The sequence below is a fragment of the Chelonoidis abingdonii genome, chromosome 2 (genome assembly GCF_003597395.2).
Source record: "Chelonoidis abingdonii isolate Lonesome George chromosome 2, CheloAbing_2.0, whole genome shotgun sequence".
Taxonomy (NCBI): Eukaryota; Metazoa; Chordata; order Testudines; family Testudinidae; genus Chelonoidis; species Chelonoidis abingdonii.
Genome location: NC_133770.1, coordinates 94,246,379 through 94,264,911, shown reverse-complemented (window position 1 = coordinate 94,264,911; position 18,533 = coordinate 94,246,379). Strand labels below are relative to the sequence as shown.

The window sequence follows — 18,533 nt, the reverse complement described above, 5'->3', positions numbered from 1 at the left end:
CTTGCTGTTTGAGTAGTTCTTATTCACATGCATAATTAATTGATTTCAGCAAAGACTGTTTTTGTAAATAAGGGGTTGCAAGATATGGCCATAATAAATAAGTGGAGGTGAGGAGAACCTGTGTTGCTTCGGCATCTTTGTTCTTGGTGGACAAAACTGATCCCAAGCTCTCAGATTTTTATTTTTGCAAGAATAAGGTAGCATTCCCGCTGCAGTTCTCTCATATCAAGAGAGGGAGCCAGTAGTAGTGGTTAAACCCTTCCTGTCCCAACCATTAGAGACCCAAAGCTGCATCTTCACTCAAGCATGCATGCTCCTTTCTTCCATCTCTTGTATCTTGTCTTATGACACACTGTTTCGTTGACTTATGACTGAGTCTTCATCTAGTTTATTTTTGTACCATTTCAGTTTTCGTAGTTGATAATTTTAAATCATAAATTCATTGCGGGGAAAAAATGAAAATGTAGCAGAACATACTATGAACTAATTCAGTTCTTATTTTCAGTGCACGCGTGTGATGTGGACTCCACCCCTCCGTGAAAGTTTCTCATACCCATTCCTTGTGCTTCAGATGTTGCTTTTGACCTACATTCTCAGGTAGCTTCCAATTTATGTGTGGTTATTAAGAGTGAAGAGTTAAAAAACAGAATCCCTGAGACAGTGCATTTATGTAGAGGCTATGGTCTTGTATATACTAGTTTTTTCCCCTCAGACATTACCCATTATTGCTAACAGCAAAGGGTCTCCACCACTGGTAGTAATAGTGGTACTAGTGGTTTAGGCTAGGGTCCCATTATCACAACATTTTTAACACTGGGCTAGTGGAGCTACATTGGTGTCGGTAACACTGGTAATGAAATAAACTCCTAGTTTAGACACAGCCTTACTGTACAAACCAGAAATCATATATATGATTCTTTGAGTGTTTGCCCTTGTCATTGCACCCTAGATGTGTGGACACCAGAGTTGGATAACTTTTTTTCCCGTAGCATTACACTTTTTGGGGCAGGGCTCATGAACCCTCCGTGTGCTTTTGCTAATTGCCAAGAGCATAAAGGAGGAGGGGGGCAAAGCTGCCCTCCTCCACCTGTCATCAGTTGTCATAACACGTCTGAATGCCTCACACTTCCCCTTTGTGCTTTAGAGACCTAAATTTCAGAATAAGCTACTTGATAAAGTGAACAAGGAATTTAAGGTTTTTATAAGTGAGGGTTATTTGCCCACTCCTCTCCAGAGATTGTGCTAGATGAAACAGACTCAGCAACTCATGACAGCCATCACTATGCACCCTGTTTCATGGCACCAGGTATCGAGTGTACCAGCTGAAGTCCCACACCCTCTGAAGGTTCAGATTTGGAGCAAAACGGAGGAAGCTCTGAACACTAAAAGATTCCAGGATAATCCTAAAATCAATCAGGCCCAGCAGAGGTATCTGTACTACCCAGTGAGACAGCCCAAAAGCTCTAGAAGGCATCCTAGGTCTCAAAAGAGACCACTGTCTCGACCTCCTTCAATTTCTGCGACCTTGAGACAACTTTAAACTTCCAAGCAGTCTTTTTGATTCTTTGGTTGAGGGCAGTAACCCACTCCCAGACATCTTTTCTCCCTTTGGCAAGAAGTTGTCCCACTACTTAAATGCCTAGACCCACATTACATCAGATACTCTAAGCATGCTGGAACTGGGATATACCCTGCTATTCACTATTCCTCCTGCCCCCTTCCCTGACCTTTTTCACAGACACCTCTCACAAGGTTATACTAATTCAGGAAGTGCAGACTCTGGTGCAGTTAGGGGCCGTAAAGGAAGTGCCTCCTCAGTATAATGGAGGAAAGGATTTTATTCCTGATATCTGCTTATTCTGAAGTCCAAAGGAAACTTCATTGTGAAATCCATTGCCCAACAAAAGAGGGTAGGGCCAAGACACAGCCCTTCATGACACCAAATACTGATTTAAAAGGTGCTGACATCCGATTCTCCAGATGTACATGGGCAGTGGTTCCATTATGTATCCAGCAGAGTGATTGGGACACCTATGCCCTTTAAGGCCTTCAAATGCAGCCGTAAGGTCGATGTATGCTACGTGCAGGGGGTTTTGAACTCATGGTGTATCTCTGACAACAAGCGGAGGGCTGGTGGCTTCTAATGTGGAACTGTTCCTCATAAAGCCTGACTGTTGGGAGCAACACTGAGCAGGGGCTCCAAACGTGCCAGCAGAACATTTGCAAACACCTTCCCTGGCATGGACAATAAGGTGATCAGCCTGTAGCTCTTACATTCACTGCTCAGTCCGTTGCCCTTATAAAGTGAGATCACAATACCGTCCTTCCAGCTGGTTGGCAAGGTTCCATTTCTCCACAGCAGATAAAAGATGGCCAGAAGTTTCTTCCATGAAACTTTAATTGGTGGTCCTTGTCACTCAGACAGAAATCCATGGGGGCATTTTGAAACTTTGATGCTTTTTCATTGTGAAATATTTATTTGATCGCTGAGGTAATTGAAAAATGGAGTCAGAGGACACCATGGATCAGTGCAAATTCAGATGAGAGTATTAGAATGTGTCAATTAGCTACAGTTATTGCCTCACCTGCCTCGTAGCCTCATATATAATTTCATCCCCAATTGTCTTCTTGTGGAGGAGTGGAAGCATGGCAACCATTCGTGGCCTACAGAGCTCTGCTGTCAGGCATCATTGGCATCACAAAGGGACATATCTGTTGGAGAAGTAGAAAACTTTCCTGCTGACTTGCAGCAGTTTGGGAAAACAGGAAACCATCCAAGAGGTTCAGGAACTTCCAAGGAAGGACATATGGATCAATTCACACAAGTGATTATAACTATAGTCCTCCTAATAGATGACATAAAGATTTTTGTGACATTAGACCCCAATATAAAGTCTGGCTGCAGCTGAGTTATCTAGTTTATTTCTTATCTTCTAGCAGATGGAACAGTTTTTTAGTCTGAATGAGCTGGGCTTTCATCTCTTTTTAGCATTATATTCCATGGCAGCAGTTTTCTTCTTCATTTATGGAACTGATTGTCCTTCCTTGGAAGTCTTCAAACCTCATAGGTGGCTTCCTTGGTTTTCCCAGACTGTTACAGATTAGCAAGAAAGTTTCTACTTTTTTTCCCATAGACATGCCTTTTTCTGATGCAGGAACTGTTGTTGGCAAATACCATTGATATATCCCCTGTGTTTATAATACTGTACTAGAAGTATTGCACAGAATGTGTCTGCGTCACTTGAGTGATGCATCTGGCTGTCATGTCATCAATGAGAATGAGGCAGTCTGGGCACCTTTAGAGAAATCTGAAGAGTTGGAACACTTCATAAAGCCTGAAAGGAATTCTAAACTAAATGTTATAGTTTTTGAGATGAATGTTCTTTATGGCTTGCTTAGTGGGGCCACTCAGCACTTTTTTGTTTACTTCAACTTCTACTTTTATTTCAAAAGGTGAGCTATGAAATAACAAGGGTCAGAATTAATTATTTTAATTATTCTTATTATATATTCTCATGGAAATTATTACAAAAGTTACTTAAACTGTTTTGTTCACCGTTGTCAATTTATATTGCAAGTCCAGTTACAAGGCAATTTTTAATTTTTTGATACTATTCTCTGATGCTTTTTTAGATGAAATGCAAAGGCCTATTATAGTTTAACTTACTGGTATCTATTCTATTTCTTTTTTTCCTAAGGACTCCGAATATTAATAGAGGAAGCTTGATTGCACTGTGTGTTTCTAATGTCTTTTTCATGCTTCCCTGGCAGTTTGCTCAGTTTGTCCTTCTGACACAAGTAAGACAATTTTTATTGAATATCACCAAAATATTCATGTATATATTAAACACACCTCTGTTCCTGTACATGGGATGATAGCATAGTATGTATGTAGCTTCAGAATAATAAGTTCAAGCTTCATAGTATTACACTATACACAGTATACTTAGACAAGTGTGTAGTTCATTGCCAAACTTTGATTCAGGTAGAATCTTTATCTTGTTTAGATAAATTAACTGCTTTCTACAGTCAAATGAATTCATAGGACTTCTGATGTGTTTTATCTACCATTGTCATTCTGTAGCACAGTAACCAAAATTTGGTTTTACGTTCATTCTGAATATCTGTTCTCAGTCCAGAATGCAGCAGCCAGACTTCTCTTGCTCCCAGGTTCATATTGCACCATCACATTCAGTGCTGTCCTAACAGCTCCAAAGTTATTTCAAAATTGTCCCCTTCTTGTCCCACAATCTTAACTGTGGGATTTTTTTCTCTAAGGTGATGGAAAGTATACCAGAATGTTTGTCCTTTGAGCATAGGCCTACCCATTTTGAGCCCTTCCCAGATTTTTCTGCCTCCAGAGAAACAGAAATAGTCTAAATGTAGTTTTGCAAAACCATATATGAAAACAAATGTTTTTGTGATACTAATAAAATATTTCAGTTACAAAAATTTTTAGGCATGGAAATCTAAGTAATTTGCCTTTTAGTCCTAGAAATGCATATATTAAGAAAAAACTCCTCATCGTTAGAACCAGAAAGTGAAATTAACATGTTTAGTTTCACTGCCCAAATTGTTTGTTTGAAGTCTAAAAAGTAAAAATAAAAATCTGAGTACAATCAACTTATTAAAATTACAAAATTATGTTAATAAACTAAGGTGATTAATACAGATAGGGAACTATTTTAAAATGTCTTGGAAATTTTTTTTTATATTTGACATATAATATTCCAGCATGAATTTTACATGGATAGTGTTGACTTTTGGTGTACCTATTGCCACGAGGTACAATAATTACTGTCTGAGAGCAGCAAAGAACTCATCTGATTTTAGTACTCCAGAGGGAATTCTGTGCCAAAAAATAAAAATTCGGTGCACAATATTTTAAAACGCTGCAAATTTTATTTGTTAATAAATAGATGTGGAGGCTCCAACATGGCAGTGGGGAGCACAGGCCACTGGCTGGATGGAAGTGGAAGGTCACTCTGGAGCCCTTCCTTCCTCCCCCCAGGACAGGGACTCGGTGGTGAGGGTGCACCCAACTCTGACACAGCGCAAGGGTCAGGCCTGTCCCAGAAACACCCTGGGGTCCTGTCCCTCTGCGCCAGGCACTCCAGAGATGGACAGGCTGGCTCAGCCCGCCAGGATACAAGTGTGGCGGGGCTTAGTTTGGGGGAACCCAGGTGTGGGGTGAGAGAGTTCTGTGTGGGGCAGTCTGGGAGTGGGTGGCTCAGTGTGGGATCTGGATGCACAAGAGCTTGTTGTGGGGGGGGTTCGGGTGCAGGGACAAAGGGACTCTGCAGGGGATCCAGGTGAAGGTGGTTGGGGCTCAGCAGAGGCCGTCTGGGTGTGGTGGGATTGTGCTTGGCAGGGGTAGTTTAAGTGTGGGGGCTCAGCAACAGGGTCTGGGTGCTGGGGGAGTGGGGCTCATTGGGGTGGGAGTCTGGGTGTGGGGGGGCTCATTAGGGTGGTCCAGGTGCAGGAGGGTGGGGCTTGATGGGGTGAGGGTTTGATGGACCTGCTTAATGGGAGAGCTCCAGTGCTGCTGCTGAGGGAATGCTTCATGACGAGCTCCCCCTCTTCCCCATGTCCTATCCCTTTCCCCTTTCTCTTCCCACTATCCACTGCCACTATCCCTCTCCCTTAACTCCCATATTCCTCTTTCACAACTCCTTCATCCTTCTTCCTTCCCCAGTGCCTATTCCCACCCCCTTTCTCCCATTTCTCCTGCCCCAACCCACCTCTCTTGCCCTGTCCCACTGTGGGAACTCACCATTGTACAGAAAACAAGATGGCTCCCAGCATGCAGAAGGGGAACCCAACCAGCACTACGACTCAGGAGATGGTATCCAGCTGCAGAGTCCACTAGTCATAGCGGAACCCTTCATCCAGGCAGCTCTGTGCTCACAGAAATGGGGTGTGGGGGCAGTGGCATGTGACCCCGCATACCCCTATACCTTGCATCTGAGGGGACTATGCCCCCCAAACTATGCCCATGGGGATCCCCACCCAACCCCTTTGGAGATTTACCTCTCTGCCAGCTGCTCTGGGCACTGGAAACCATGCTGGCATGTGACTGCTCTTGTGGCTTCCCTTTGCTTCCCTGCGGAAAATGATGGGGAGGCAAAGAAATCTGTGGGGGGAATGAATTCTGCGCATATGCAGTGGCACAGACTTCCCCAGGAGTATATAATGTAGTTTAAAAGAGTCTGTTAAATATATTTCTAGTCAGCGCATACTTATCTTTATGCATTTGAATTAGAGAAAAATGTAAGCCCAGAAGTGCTAATTAGCACAGATTAAAAAAAAAAAAAATTCTGTAATCAATAGAAGGTAGATTAGAAAAAGTAAGGGCTTAGATTTCACAACACAAAGCGTTGGTCGTCATATCTAGTTTCCCCACTGAAAAATTACTCTTTGTGTGTAGCTTCTAAGTGCAAGGGCGTTGATTACCTGATTCAAAGAGTTGCTGAAATCACTGACCTCATTCTTAAAAATAAATGAAATATGGGGACGTGGTGAATTAATTACTAAACCATGTCAGGTTCTTTGTTTTAAACGATGTGTGACTTTTAATGCATTCTGGACTTTTTAGGTAATTGTCCCTTTTGGAAGCAGAAGTCTTGCTCCCTATTTGGGTCTGCAGAGAACAAACTGCTGTGTTAAATATCATCCTGAAGAAGTTGGGGTTAGAATGAGAGGCACAGAAAAAGCACTCATACCTTCCTAAGCGTCTGCTATCCTCAGCTAGGGTGCAAAACACCCATGACTCTTAAATTAAAAGCTGGGAAATGAATGAATAACTGGATAAAAGGATAATGTGGAGAAGTAATTGGCAGAATTATTCCCAATGCTCTCCCCCACAAGTATTTGTGTCCTCAGCTTTTCTTGTATTTTTGAGGAGCAAGTAGGCCCTTCTGTCTCTCCTCTCCTTGTCAACCCAAGGTGTCTGGAATGCAGGAGCTTTTCTTCTCTCCCATCTACTTTGGGCTGCTGTATTTTGAAGTAGCAGGTGCTGCTTTTGAATGAAACAATCTGGGCAGGGTTGGATGGGTCTCCTAACCACAAAGAAGAAAATTAGTTGCAGGTGGCCACCAAAAATGTAAACTACAGAATCATGTTTATTTTAAAAATGTTTGATAAAATGACCGTTTTTCAGAAAATCAAGGCAGAGGCGCAGGGGTGCTCTGCTGGTTAAGACAGTGGACTGGAACTTTGGAGAGTTGAATTTGGTTCCTAGCATCACCATAAACGTCATGCATGACCTTGGGCAGTCACTTAATTTCTATGCCTCATTTTCCTCATCAGTAAAGTGGAGATAATATTTCCTGACTTTTAGACTAATAATAATGAATGCTCTTTTATCTGGAAATGGGAGGTACTATCTAAGAGCAAATTATTAATACAAGTGGGGATCATTAACATTAGTAAACAACTTACTCTTGTAATTTAAATCTTATTCTTGAACTGTTTACATGTTATTTTGTATTCTTTGGGTGTTATACACAGCCCCACCTTCTTTCAAAATAAGCCATTGCAAAAATTCATAAGCCTTTAGCCATTAAAAGGAACTACAGATGCTTGTGGGTTATTGCTGAATAATGTATTTATACTGTATGAATGTATAGTTTTCAATTAGTTTAATCTTCTCCTTTTAATTCTAGATAGCCTCATTATTTGCTGTGTATGTTGTGGGTTACATTGACTCTCTCAAGTTACAGAAGATACTTTGTGCACATATGGTAATACTTCCTTTTAAAAAATTAATCTAGTCAAACCAGCTAGTCAAGAGAAGCTAGTTTTAGATATTTTGATTAGTTGTGAGTGTAAAGAGTTACTGTCAGATTAAGAATAAAGGGAAAAAAGGATTAGACCCCTGTCCATACACAGACCTTGAGATGCACAAAAATGACTTTTTAAAATAGAACACTATCTGCCTTTACTAATTGTGTATTGGAAGAAAAGAAAAATCTACTGGTTTTAAAAGAATACTGTCAAACTTGGTAGACCAACATTTTCATCTGCCGTAGAAGTAGATATTTTGTAAATGTCTTGCTAATACATAAATATTTTTGTGATTAGACAAATTGTAAATGTAAACCAAGTATTTTAATACCCTAAATCATTAACAGTGCGCTGACTTGTTTTCCCTTTAATGAAAGAGCTATGTTCACTTCTGCTACAATATCATGGCCAGTTCAAAGCTGTTAATTGGAACAGCTCATGAACAGGGCCACAGACTAACACGGGTCTTTAGGGGCTGCAGCTGAGGGCCTCTGACTAAGGGGGCCCCGCAAAAATAAATCCATAATTATATACAATTCAGTGGTCACCAAACCGCCGATTGCCATCAGCAGGTCAATCCTGGAGCCTCTGCCAGTCGATTGCGCTCTCCGGGCCACTAAAAGTCTTGCAACGCAGCAGGACTTAGGCAGGCTGCCTGCATGCCTTGGCCCCACACTGCTCCCTGAAGCGGCCAGCTGCTGGCACATCTGGGGAGGAGGCTCTGTGCGCTGCCCCTCCCCCCAGCACTGTTCCCGCAGCTTCCATTGGCAGGGGTGGCACTTGCAGGTGCGTGCAACGCATGGAGATACACTGTCCCCCCCAGGGGCATGCAGAATGATGTCCGCAGCTGGCCGCTTCCAGGAGCAGCGTGGGATATGGCAGGCAGGCAGCCTGCCTGAGCCCTGCTGTGCTGCTAGCCTGGAGCCGCCTGTGGTAAGCGCCTCCCAGCCGGAGCCTGCATCTTGCACCCTCTCCTGCATCCCAAGTCCCTCCCAGACCCTGCACTCCCTCCTGAACCCCAACCCCTACCCCAGGTCAAAATCCCCTCCTGCACCAAACCCTCTCCTAGAGCCTGCATCCCTCATCCTCCCCTGCACCCCAACACTCTGCCCCAGCCTGGAGCCCCCCTTCTGCACCCAAAATCCCTCCCAGAAAGAAACTAATATAACAGCTATTCTAAGATATGAAGTAGGCTATTTTGAATGAACTATATTCTTCATGTTTTAAGACTGATAGGTAACCATAGAACGGCTTTGCTAATGAAAAGCCAAGTTTAGCATAGTGTTAATACCCTCAATGCCATAATTGTGATAATTTTGTTTTAAATTAAGGAAAAGACTTTTGTTTACAGGGGACCCAGAGAATCTAATAGCCCCAGACTCACAGGAGAGTCAACCCAGCCCTGCTCATGAAGATGACTTATCCATATGACAGCCCCAAAAATGTTCTCTGGTACATACTTCAAAATAAGAAATGAGAAAATATTTTATGATTAAATTAGTCCTGAGCAAAATCTCAGGATATTATAACTTGAGAAAACATGGAAGTTGGAGGTGATGGTCTTTTTTGCTCCTTTTCCTGACCACTTCCTGGTAGTTCCAAAGCATAGAAGTAAATTACCTGCAAGCTTAATTTGTTAGTTCTTATATTTGCTCTTCCCGGATGCCAGGTTGGTCACTGCCAGGCCGCCTGCTAACCTCTCAGGCAGGCCTGGACCCTGTGTCCCCCTAAAGTGCAGGGCCCCCCAAGCGTGGGGTCCGGGGCGGTTGCCCCCGTCCATCCTATGGACGGGACGGCTGTACTTGGACCTGTTCTGGGTACCACCAAAAATTATACAAACCTGACGCCCATGGATACTGGTCATGCATTTACAAGTTTCTGTGTTTGTGTATTTTGAGAAATATTTGCTACGACATGACTTTCTGGATTTTTCCATAGTGTTTAGGCTCTTTCTGAAGAGTCTAATTCCTATAATACACTTCATTGTCTAGGTATACTGAAAGAAGGACAGGAGACACTTGTTATGGATTTTAATCAGGCCTCAACTTTATTATATAGAGGTCTGGGACTAGCAGGTAGATAAAGTGTACAGTGCAGGCAAATCCATATTTATTCAAATCATTACCTGGGGCTTCCACCAGCACCCTTCATTTTCCATCCAGGTCCCTCCAGCCAACACGTGGCTTGGACCTTACTATTCACCCCCCTCATAGGAGGGTTAAGGTGGCTATGAGACCAGAGGAGGAGGGAGTTGGCTCCCTGCCATACCAATCATAGGAGTCTCCAACCCTCCTTCCCCATTCTGTTCCTTTACCCGGCACCTCCTTTATGAGTACTTTTACCAGACCATTTATCTGGTCACTGGATGTCTTCCCTATGGAGTACCTGCACTGGACATCCACCCCACACTCACAAAATAAGTTGCGACATATAGCCTACTACCCTTTCTTCTTACCAGAAAAGGTCATCCCTGACACCCACTGTGGGGAAGGCGAAAAAACCTCACCACCGAAGCCAATCTGGTGGTGTGGGAAAAATTCCATCCCAGCCCCCTTTAAAAAGGAGTGACTAGCACAATGTCCACAGCAGGTCCTAACCCAACCCGATATTTGCCTCCACTAGGGGAGGGAGGGTGGGTGCTGCCTTGAATGCTGCGTGGAAAAAAGGAGCTTCCCATGCCAAGGCTTGCACCTTCCAACCTCACATTCCCGGGGAGGGGGGGGGGGAGTCAGCACCGCAAAACTAATCACTGTTCACCTTTTGCAGCAGTCTCTAACCTCACTCCCCATCCCCTTCAGCCATAAAGCACAGCTGCCCTTCCTCAGCAAACCCAGCCAACATTTCCTTTAAGTGCGGTGCATTCATTAGGACTCAAGAATTGCCCTACAATGCATTCTTGAACAATATTCTGGTTAGGAGGAGATTATTGAGAATCCAAAGATCTATAGCTCACCTACTAGAAGAAACAACTTAATATAGACTTATGATTATCTTTCCACCATTGGTTCTTTCTGTCCTTCTCTTACACACCTGATTATGAATTCTTTTCTCATTTCCCAGCAATTGATTCTCAATCACCATCCTCCACTTCTTCCCATTCCAATGTGTTACAGTGCCTCCCCTATCCCTTCTATGGCTTTAATGGTTTACTTTGTTACTCCATCCAGTGGATTTTAATTTATTCTTAGAGATTTTTTCCTTGCTAATTATGGTCTCTCACAGCGGGTTCATCTGATTCTTAAGGAGTCAGTCTCCTCATGGATTCTGTCCTTTACCTTCTAATGGATTCTGGAAGCACATCCCCTATTCAATATCAGCTGCTATAGCTTCTGAGACATTGGCTGGGCCTGTGAATCCATAAACTTTTGTAAAATCCAGAATAATACTTGCCAGAACAGTATAGTTGGCAGCTAACACTGTATAAGAAAATAGTGGAGAAAACTATGATATGGTTAAGTATGTCTATGGCCAAAGAAAATGCTGCATCAAATTTTTGGTTTACCAGTTTTGATAGTGTTGTTTATTTGAAATCTACAGCTTTCTGTATGGCAGAAATTTAAAGTTATTTGAGTGTCCCTCTGGGTGCTTCAATTCAGGGGCACATGCACCCTGTGCCTTTGATCAGAGATTTCTGGTAGTGTTGCCTGTCTGGCCTGCTCATGCGCCCTACAAATACTCCGGCCCCATACCCAGGGTATATAGGGCTGTGTGGGCAAACAGCCTTCAGTTCCTTCTAATGATGCTGGAATTAGAGGTGCTGCCACACCCCCTCCTTGAAGTACTAATAAACACCAAATAAATTCCTTCAGCAGCACTCCCACTATAAAAATTATTCCAACATGCTTGGTTCCTTCTCAGCTGCCTTCGGCCAGAATTGGAATTTAGTGTGTGCCTGTTTTCTATTTAGAGTTATAGTATATAGTTTAGTACTTTATAGGATACTTTATAGTTATTGGAACTGTTCTCGTTTTCTTTCTCCCCTCCAAATAATTTTTTTTTTCTCATTCTGAGGAGTCCAAATCTTTTTTTTTTGAATATGGGATGCTGGGCTACATGTGTTTTAAGAGGTGCATCTCCTTTCGAGGAGCCATGCCTGTCAGTGAGGAATTTTCCCCTAAATTGCGAATGAGACTCCAACAAAGTCTCCAATAAAATAGTCTTAGCTTTGAAACTTTTTGCCATTGCAGGCAACATGGAGTGTAGAAAATTCTGTCCTAAAGGACGACTCAGGCATCTCCTAGAGATTGAGGATTTTTTCATTACATTGATAAAGGGTCTTTCTCTATGGGTCTCCACCAACTCTATTGCTTTTAAAGGTTCTCACAAGATCAAGCACAACCAAGGCAGGGTCATTTTGATTACATCAACTTGACCAAGACAAGTTTTGTTTCCTTACCTTGTCAGACTCACCCTCTGCCCTCCATGCCAGCTCCCCATCAATTCTTGACTGTCTCAGTATGTGGGTCAAACACTTCACCCCAATCTGAACATTCTGCAACATCAAGCATGGCTCTTCAGTGGCTCTCAGGATTAGAGGCATCCTGTTCATCGGGAGTATAGCATGTACTGTTAAATAGTAGGAAGAAATCTACAAGACACACTTACCTCCAGAAATGGAGAAGATGTCATCTTTGGTGAAACCTCTGTTATCTTTCACCTGTCCAGTCATCTCTTTCCAGAATCTTGGATTACCTATTGGAATTGAAAACATCAAGCCTCTGAATTCCATCAAGGTTCACTTAGCATTAATAACAGGTTTTTACTCACCTTTAGGTGGTTTATCAGTTTCACACATCTGATCACAACGAGATTCTTAAAGTCTTACAAACCTTTTTCCACAGATTAGTGATCCTACTCTGCTTCAGGATTTCAACCTTGTTTTTAACCATCCCATGAAACTGCCTTTTGAGCCACTAGCTACGTGCTCTGTTACATTTGTCCATGAAGACAGTCTTTTTGGTGACCTTCGCTTCTGCACAAAGGATTGGAGAGATTGGGGCTCTAATGCCAGGTCCTCCATTGCGTATGTTCTCCAAGGAGCAGGTATAATTACAACCCCCTGCAATATTTTTACCTAAGGTTTCTTCTATTTCATATTAACCAGACTATTCACTTTCCAGTTTTCTTTCCTAAACTGCATTATTCATTTACACAGGAAGTTATCTTCCATATGCTTGATGTTAAGAGGGCATTGGCCTTTTACTTGAACAGAAGCAGAATGTTCAAGAAGTCCCCATGACTTTTTGTTTCTATTGAAGATAGGTCTAGGGAATACACTATCTCCCAAAGAGACTCCCTGGATGTATTATTGCATGTAATGGTTTGGCTGATGTTCAAACTCCCTTGCAAGTGATTGCACGTTCTGTTTGATTGCAGTCTATGTCTGTAGCCCTACTCAAAAAGGTTTCAGTTGCTGAGAGTTCTGCAAAGCTGCGACATGGAGTTCAGTGCATACTTTTTCCAGCCGCTATGCTTTGGTTCATGCTGCTAGATCAGATGCTGCAAGTAGACAATGCAGTTCTCTCTTCAGTGCTGGACTCTGTTCTAAACCTCCTGTCTCCTTGACCTAAGGAGTGACTTGAAGTGGAGCACCCACAGGGACACTACTCAAAGAGAGAGCGATTACTCACTTTGTGCAGAAACTGGAGTTCAAGATGTGTCCCCCTTTGGGTGCTCCACTACCTGCCCTTCTTCCCCTTTGCTTTGGAGTTTCCTTTGTGAGACTTTGCAGTAGAGAAGGAACAGAGGGTGGTTGCCCGTACGGGTCTATACAGCCTCTGTTTGAGGTATAGCATGCGTAGTGTGCATGTGCAGGCCAAACAGGCACTGCTGCCAAAAATCTCTGGTCAAAGGTACAGGGTGCATGTGGATCTGAAGTGGACTACCCAAAGGAACACGCATCACAAAGAACTCCAGCTATTGGACAAGGTGAGTGACCTCTCCCTTTTATTCCTCCTCAAAATTTCTTTACTACTTTGTCCACAGGATTCTGAGGATCTGACTATCAGCATATATAAGTGACCTAGTAATAACTTGAAAGAATGAATAAAACATCAGCAATAGCATTTAAAAAAAATTAAAAATAATATCATTGGGGTCAAAATATATTCTATTCTTAAATCTTTTAGTCCATGTAACTTACATAGATTATTATTATTAGAGTTGGAAGGGACCTCAGAAGATCATCTAGTCCAACCCCCTGCTCAAAGCAGGACCAATCCCCAAACGGCCCCCTCAAGGATTGAACTCACAACCCTGGGTTTAGCAGGCCAGTGCTCAAACCAGTGAGCTATCCCTCCCCATTCATCATAGTAATTCACATTTGCTACATTGCCGTCATTTTAAATCTTTATTACTAACGTTTCTCAATACAGTTCTGTAAGCTGGGTCTCTAGCTTAGAGAGTTGCTGCATAGCATGTAGATATTGATATATTTAAAGAAAACCATAGTATTGCTGTCAGTTACCAATTATTTTATTTATACTTTGTTGTATTTGAGAGAATTACTTGATGGTTTAGGTATTTGGAGATGTTTTGTATTTTCTTATTTCAGGCCTCTCTTGCACTGTGTTTCATTTTGATGTTTGGCAACTCAATGTTATTAACATCATATTATGCTGCTTCTTTAGCAGTTATTTGGGTAAGTTTTGGAAGAATTTATTTCAGATGCTTAGGAATGTATTTCTGCACTATTATCTATGGATTGGCACATTAAATGGAGAATTGTAACTTTTCTAAATAGAAAATATTATACTTCCATGAGATTGATAAGGTTAGTCTTGGGAGATGTTTGGGGAATGGGGAAGTGTTAATAAAGTCAATAAAATGTTGACACATCAAAGCTTTGACATGAGAGAAACTCAACATGGACTTATACTTTTTCAGGTATAAGGCTAAAACAATCATGTTTTACAGTGTACTAAAAGTTATTTATATGCTGGCAAGTTTTGTAGAACATCTGACACACAAGCTGTACGTGATTAATTGATTGGACTTTAAAATGAAAGCTGTGGCTTATGTAAATTTCTGTTTGAAGCTTAAGCATTTAAAAAAAAAAAATCTTAAAATGGATACTTTTTCCAAAACTGCAAATAGAACAGAACAGAATGACCACTAACAGAAGCAACAATAATCAGAAATTGTAAGTCAATATGAAAACAGTCTTGGACAGTTCACTCACTCAGGACCAGACTCCAAGCATTATTAAAATCATTAAAGGTTTGTCATCCGGTATCTTCCTCACCCCCTCTTTTTTACAGAAAAAACTCACCTAAGCAAATCGTATACTTACTCCAGGAAGGAAGAAGACAAAATAATTGTTAATCAAGGCTAGTAGAAGGACACTAAAGAGAGCCTATTTCCACCTCAGTCTCTCTTGATATTCCATCTTGGAAGTATGGAGGATAGCCCAATGTCTGTCTTTTTATTTTAACTTTTTGTCTCTTAGATCTTTTCTGAGTAATAACATAACTATACTATAGGGATGCTGAGCCATGCTCCTGGCTCCTTCGTTAGCTAGAAGCTAAAATATCCCTAGTTACAAAAAAACCTTTCTGTTGTTTGACCATTAATAATGAAATCTCAATGTCATGTAGCCATTAGTCTGGTGTAGAGTAGGCTTCTTGCTCATAACATCCACTGATGGTAAGGGTTCTTGCTATCATAAGATAGTGAAGAGGGCACACAAGAGGAAAATTTAGAACTTAATAACAAATTTGTAACTTAGTAACAAAATGTAGGGAAACTTAGTGATTCTGTGTTTAGTAAAGTTTTTCTGTCATTCTACCTCATCTTCCCTTGGGGATTCTTTGTGTACATTTTTTATGCTGTAATTTAATAATTATTCCTCACTTAGAAGTTGTTGCTGGTGAAAATAGCCAACCTTTCTGCGCTTGTGTTGCCTTTGATGTTTTTTCAGAAACTCTGTAAAATAGATTCTCTCCCGACAGAGAGAGGAGTGGCTCTAATTCAATGTATGGAAACTGCAATAATAAGAGTATTAGTTCTTCTGATATTCAGTCATGTGGTTGACAGGTTACATGGGTTTGAACTATAATTTTTAAGGAAGTTCATGTGGTGACATGTCAAGCTCTGTATAAGAAAATCTCTCTTTTTTGCGTTACTGGAATGTGATTGGAAATATTATAAAATAGGTGCATTAATTTTTAATTATTTTTTAGGGTATTCTTGAATTGAGTCCAAAATTGCTGAAAATGAGTAGAAGAGAAGTCAGTTTATGGGTAAGGATTGATAAAATAACAGCATTTATCAGAAAAAAACTACCACTTACTGGTCAGCCAAATCAGGAAATTATCCATGTATTTTTATGCAGTGAATATACGAGAACTGATCGTTTGAAGTGATATTTTGAATATCAATTAGGAAAACTGACACAAAAAGGAATAAAGTTAACAGAAGTTAAAAATACAGGAATTGTCTGATTAGTTACAATTACTTACAAAACCCTAAGAATTGGACTGCTTAAACTAGGTTTATCTCCAAGACAGAATTATGGAAGGAAATTGCAAAATAATCCAATTGTGATTTAAAAAGCAGATTGTATGCCCTCTTATTTTAGAACTTCAGGGAAATATTGACAAAGTGAACTTAGTTTGAGAAACAGATTTGAACAGCAAATTTCTTCAGTGGATTGAAAGAATATGATAATAGTACAAGTTCACCATCCTGGAGAGAATACCAGTGGAAAAGTGTGATTTAAAATATTGGCTCCTACCAGAGTTGCAAAACAAAATAAACACAGTAAAATTCTGGAGGGGATACCACGATATAGGGGATTATTTGCATATCTTAATCCCAATCTTAAAGGATGCTGGTTAGATTAAAAAATAACGGATGTAAATTCCTGTCACTTTGAGGCTAAAAAAAGTCCCAATTCTTGTAACTGCAGCCAATGTTGTGATGCGTTCCACCTGGAACTGGGGTACCATTGAGCCCCCCTAACCCACCATCTGGGCACTCGTTACACTGTACAGCTATGCCCAGCCTGCCAAACCCTCTCCCTGGCTTCAGCACACATACAGTTAGGGACACACCCAGCTGCAGTACATACAGATGGCTGTGATCAGCTCTGCATTGGGGGGCTACAGCTAAGGAGCTGCTCAAGTGTCCATCTCCCTCCTGAGTGTAAACCCCAAACTATACCGTCTTGTGCTGCACACAGATCTGTAGAGCATAAGCTCATGAAATTGGCCCCCTCCCTCAATGTTGAGAGGAAATATGCAACAGCTTTTTGCCCCAAGTTATGAGTCCCACATACTGGTTTGTGGTAAATCAAAAATTTATTAACTGCAAAAGATAGATTTTAAGTGATTATAAGAAATAGCAAACAGATCAAAGTAGGTTGCCTAGCAAATAAACAAAAACGCAATCTAAGCTTAATATACTAAAGAGGTTAGATATGAATAGCAAATTCTCATCCTAAATGATGTTTCCAGCAGGTTGCGGAGATTCCAAAGGGACCAGCTGCACTTGCTTGCAGCTTAAAAACCCCAGATGTTACTTTCACAGGCTAAAAATTCCTTCAGCCTGGGTCCAGCACTTCCCCCAGTTCAGTCCCTGTTCCTCTAGTGTTTTCAAGAATCGTCTTTGGGTGGGGAGTCAGTGAAGAACCTTGATGATGTCACCCCCTGTCTTAAATAGCTTTTGCATATGCTTTGTCTCCAAGCATCGTTCCCACACCAGTCAGTGGAAAAATACTGGTATTCCCAAGATGGAGTCCAGTACCAGGTGACCTGGTCACATGACTCTGTAGGGTCCTAGCAGCCATGAGTCAGAGGCTCTTTACAGCGTCCTCAGGAAGGCCTCCCATGGGAGATTAACCTCTTCTAAGGCCTATTGTTTTCTTCTAATGGCCCATTAACCTGAATGGGCCCTTTCCAGCCAGCCATCTAGACTGAGTGTCTCTTGCCTAGGGAGCGTTCCCTAGGTGTAAACACAGATATATAGTCAATATTCCTAATTTCAGATAGAAAATGGTACTTCATATAAGAAGGATAATCATACTCAGTAAATCATAACCTTTCCACTGATATCTCACATGACCTATCTTGCATTGGTGATTGTCATAATCATATCATATAATCTCTATGAAGACTATGGGATGCAGTGTCACAAATGTATTTCATCCTTTTGAGAAATACCATCTCTAGAAAGGTAGTTAACAAGAAATAATTTTTAAAAATGGAAAGACACGCTACCTACATTAGATTAACAACTATTTCAGGAAAGATGAACAAAATGGTGTATGTATATATATATATCAATTTTTAAAATTACAATATGTATGCCTCAACTTGTAACTAGTCTGCCTCAATTCTGCTTTTTTCCATTAGCTTGTATATCATTCATCCTCTTTTAATACTTACACTGTTAACCATTATGTTAATGTTTTATAAAAAGTAGGTAAAAATACGTTTCTGGAAACTTCATTTCTGCTGACTATACTTTTTCTGTGATATTGTTTCAATGCAGTAGGAGAGAAAAGGGAGTCTTAACTGTAGTGCTTGGGGCAACGTGCATAAAGCAGTACTAGATCTTTCAGTTTCAACCGGAGAAGATTTAATATTATTATTGTGTTCTCTAATTATTGGAGTGTACCTTGAGTTACAAATCAAACTTCTTGTGATTGTCTGTTGCTTTATTCTTGACCCTTTCCTAACATACGAGAGAACTTTTTTCACTAACTGCACAACTTCAGTGTGCTTTTTCCTTCTGTTCTCCTCCTTCAG

At 41.2% G+C, this 18,533-nt stretch overlaps 1 protein-coding gene across 1 annotated transcript in view; it reads left to right on the top strand.

Moving 5' to 3' along the window:
* The window catches only part of LOC116823824 (protein C-mannosyl-transferase DPY19L1), a 238,708-nt gene that overhangs the window by 169,900 nt on the left and 50,275 nt on the right, over nt 1-18,533 (top strand). Inside the window, 5 exon segments of the mRNA XM_075062586.1 lie at nt 506-597; nt 3,699-3,798; nt 7,665-7,742; nt 14,339-14,425; nt 15,966-16,025. Of these exon segments, the coding sequence (XP_074918687.1) occupies nt 506-597; nt 3,699-3,798; nt 7,665-7,742; nt 14,339-14,425; nt 15,966-16,025 (417 nt within the window).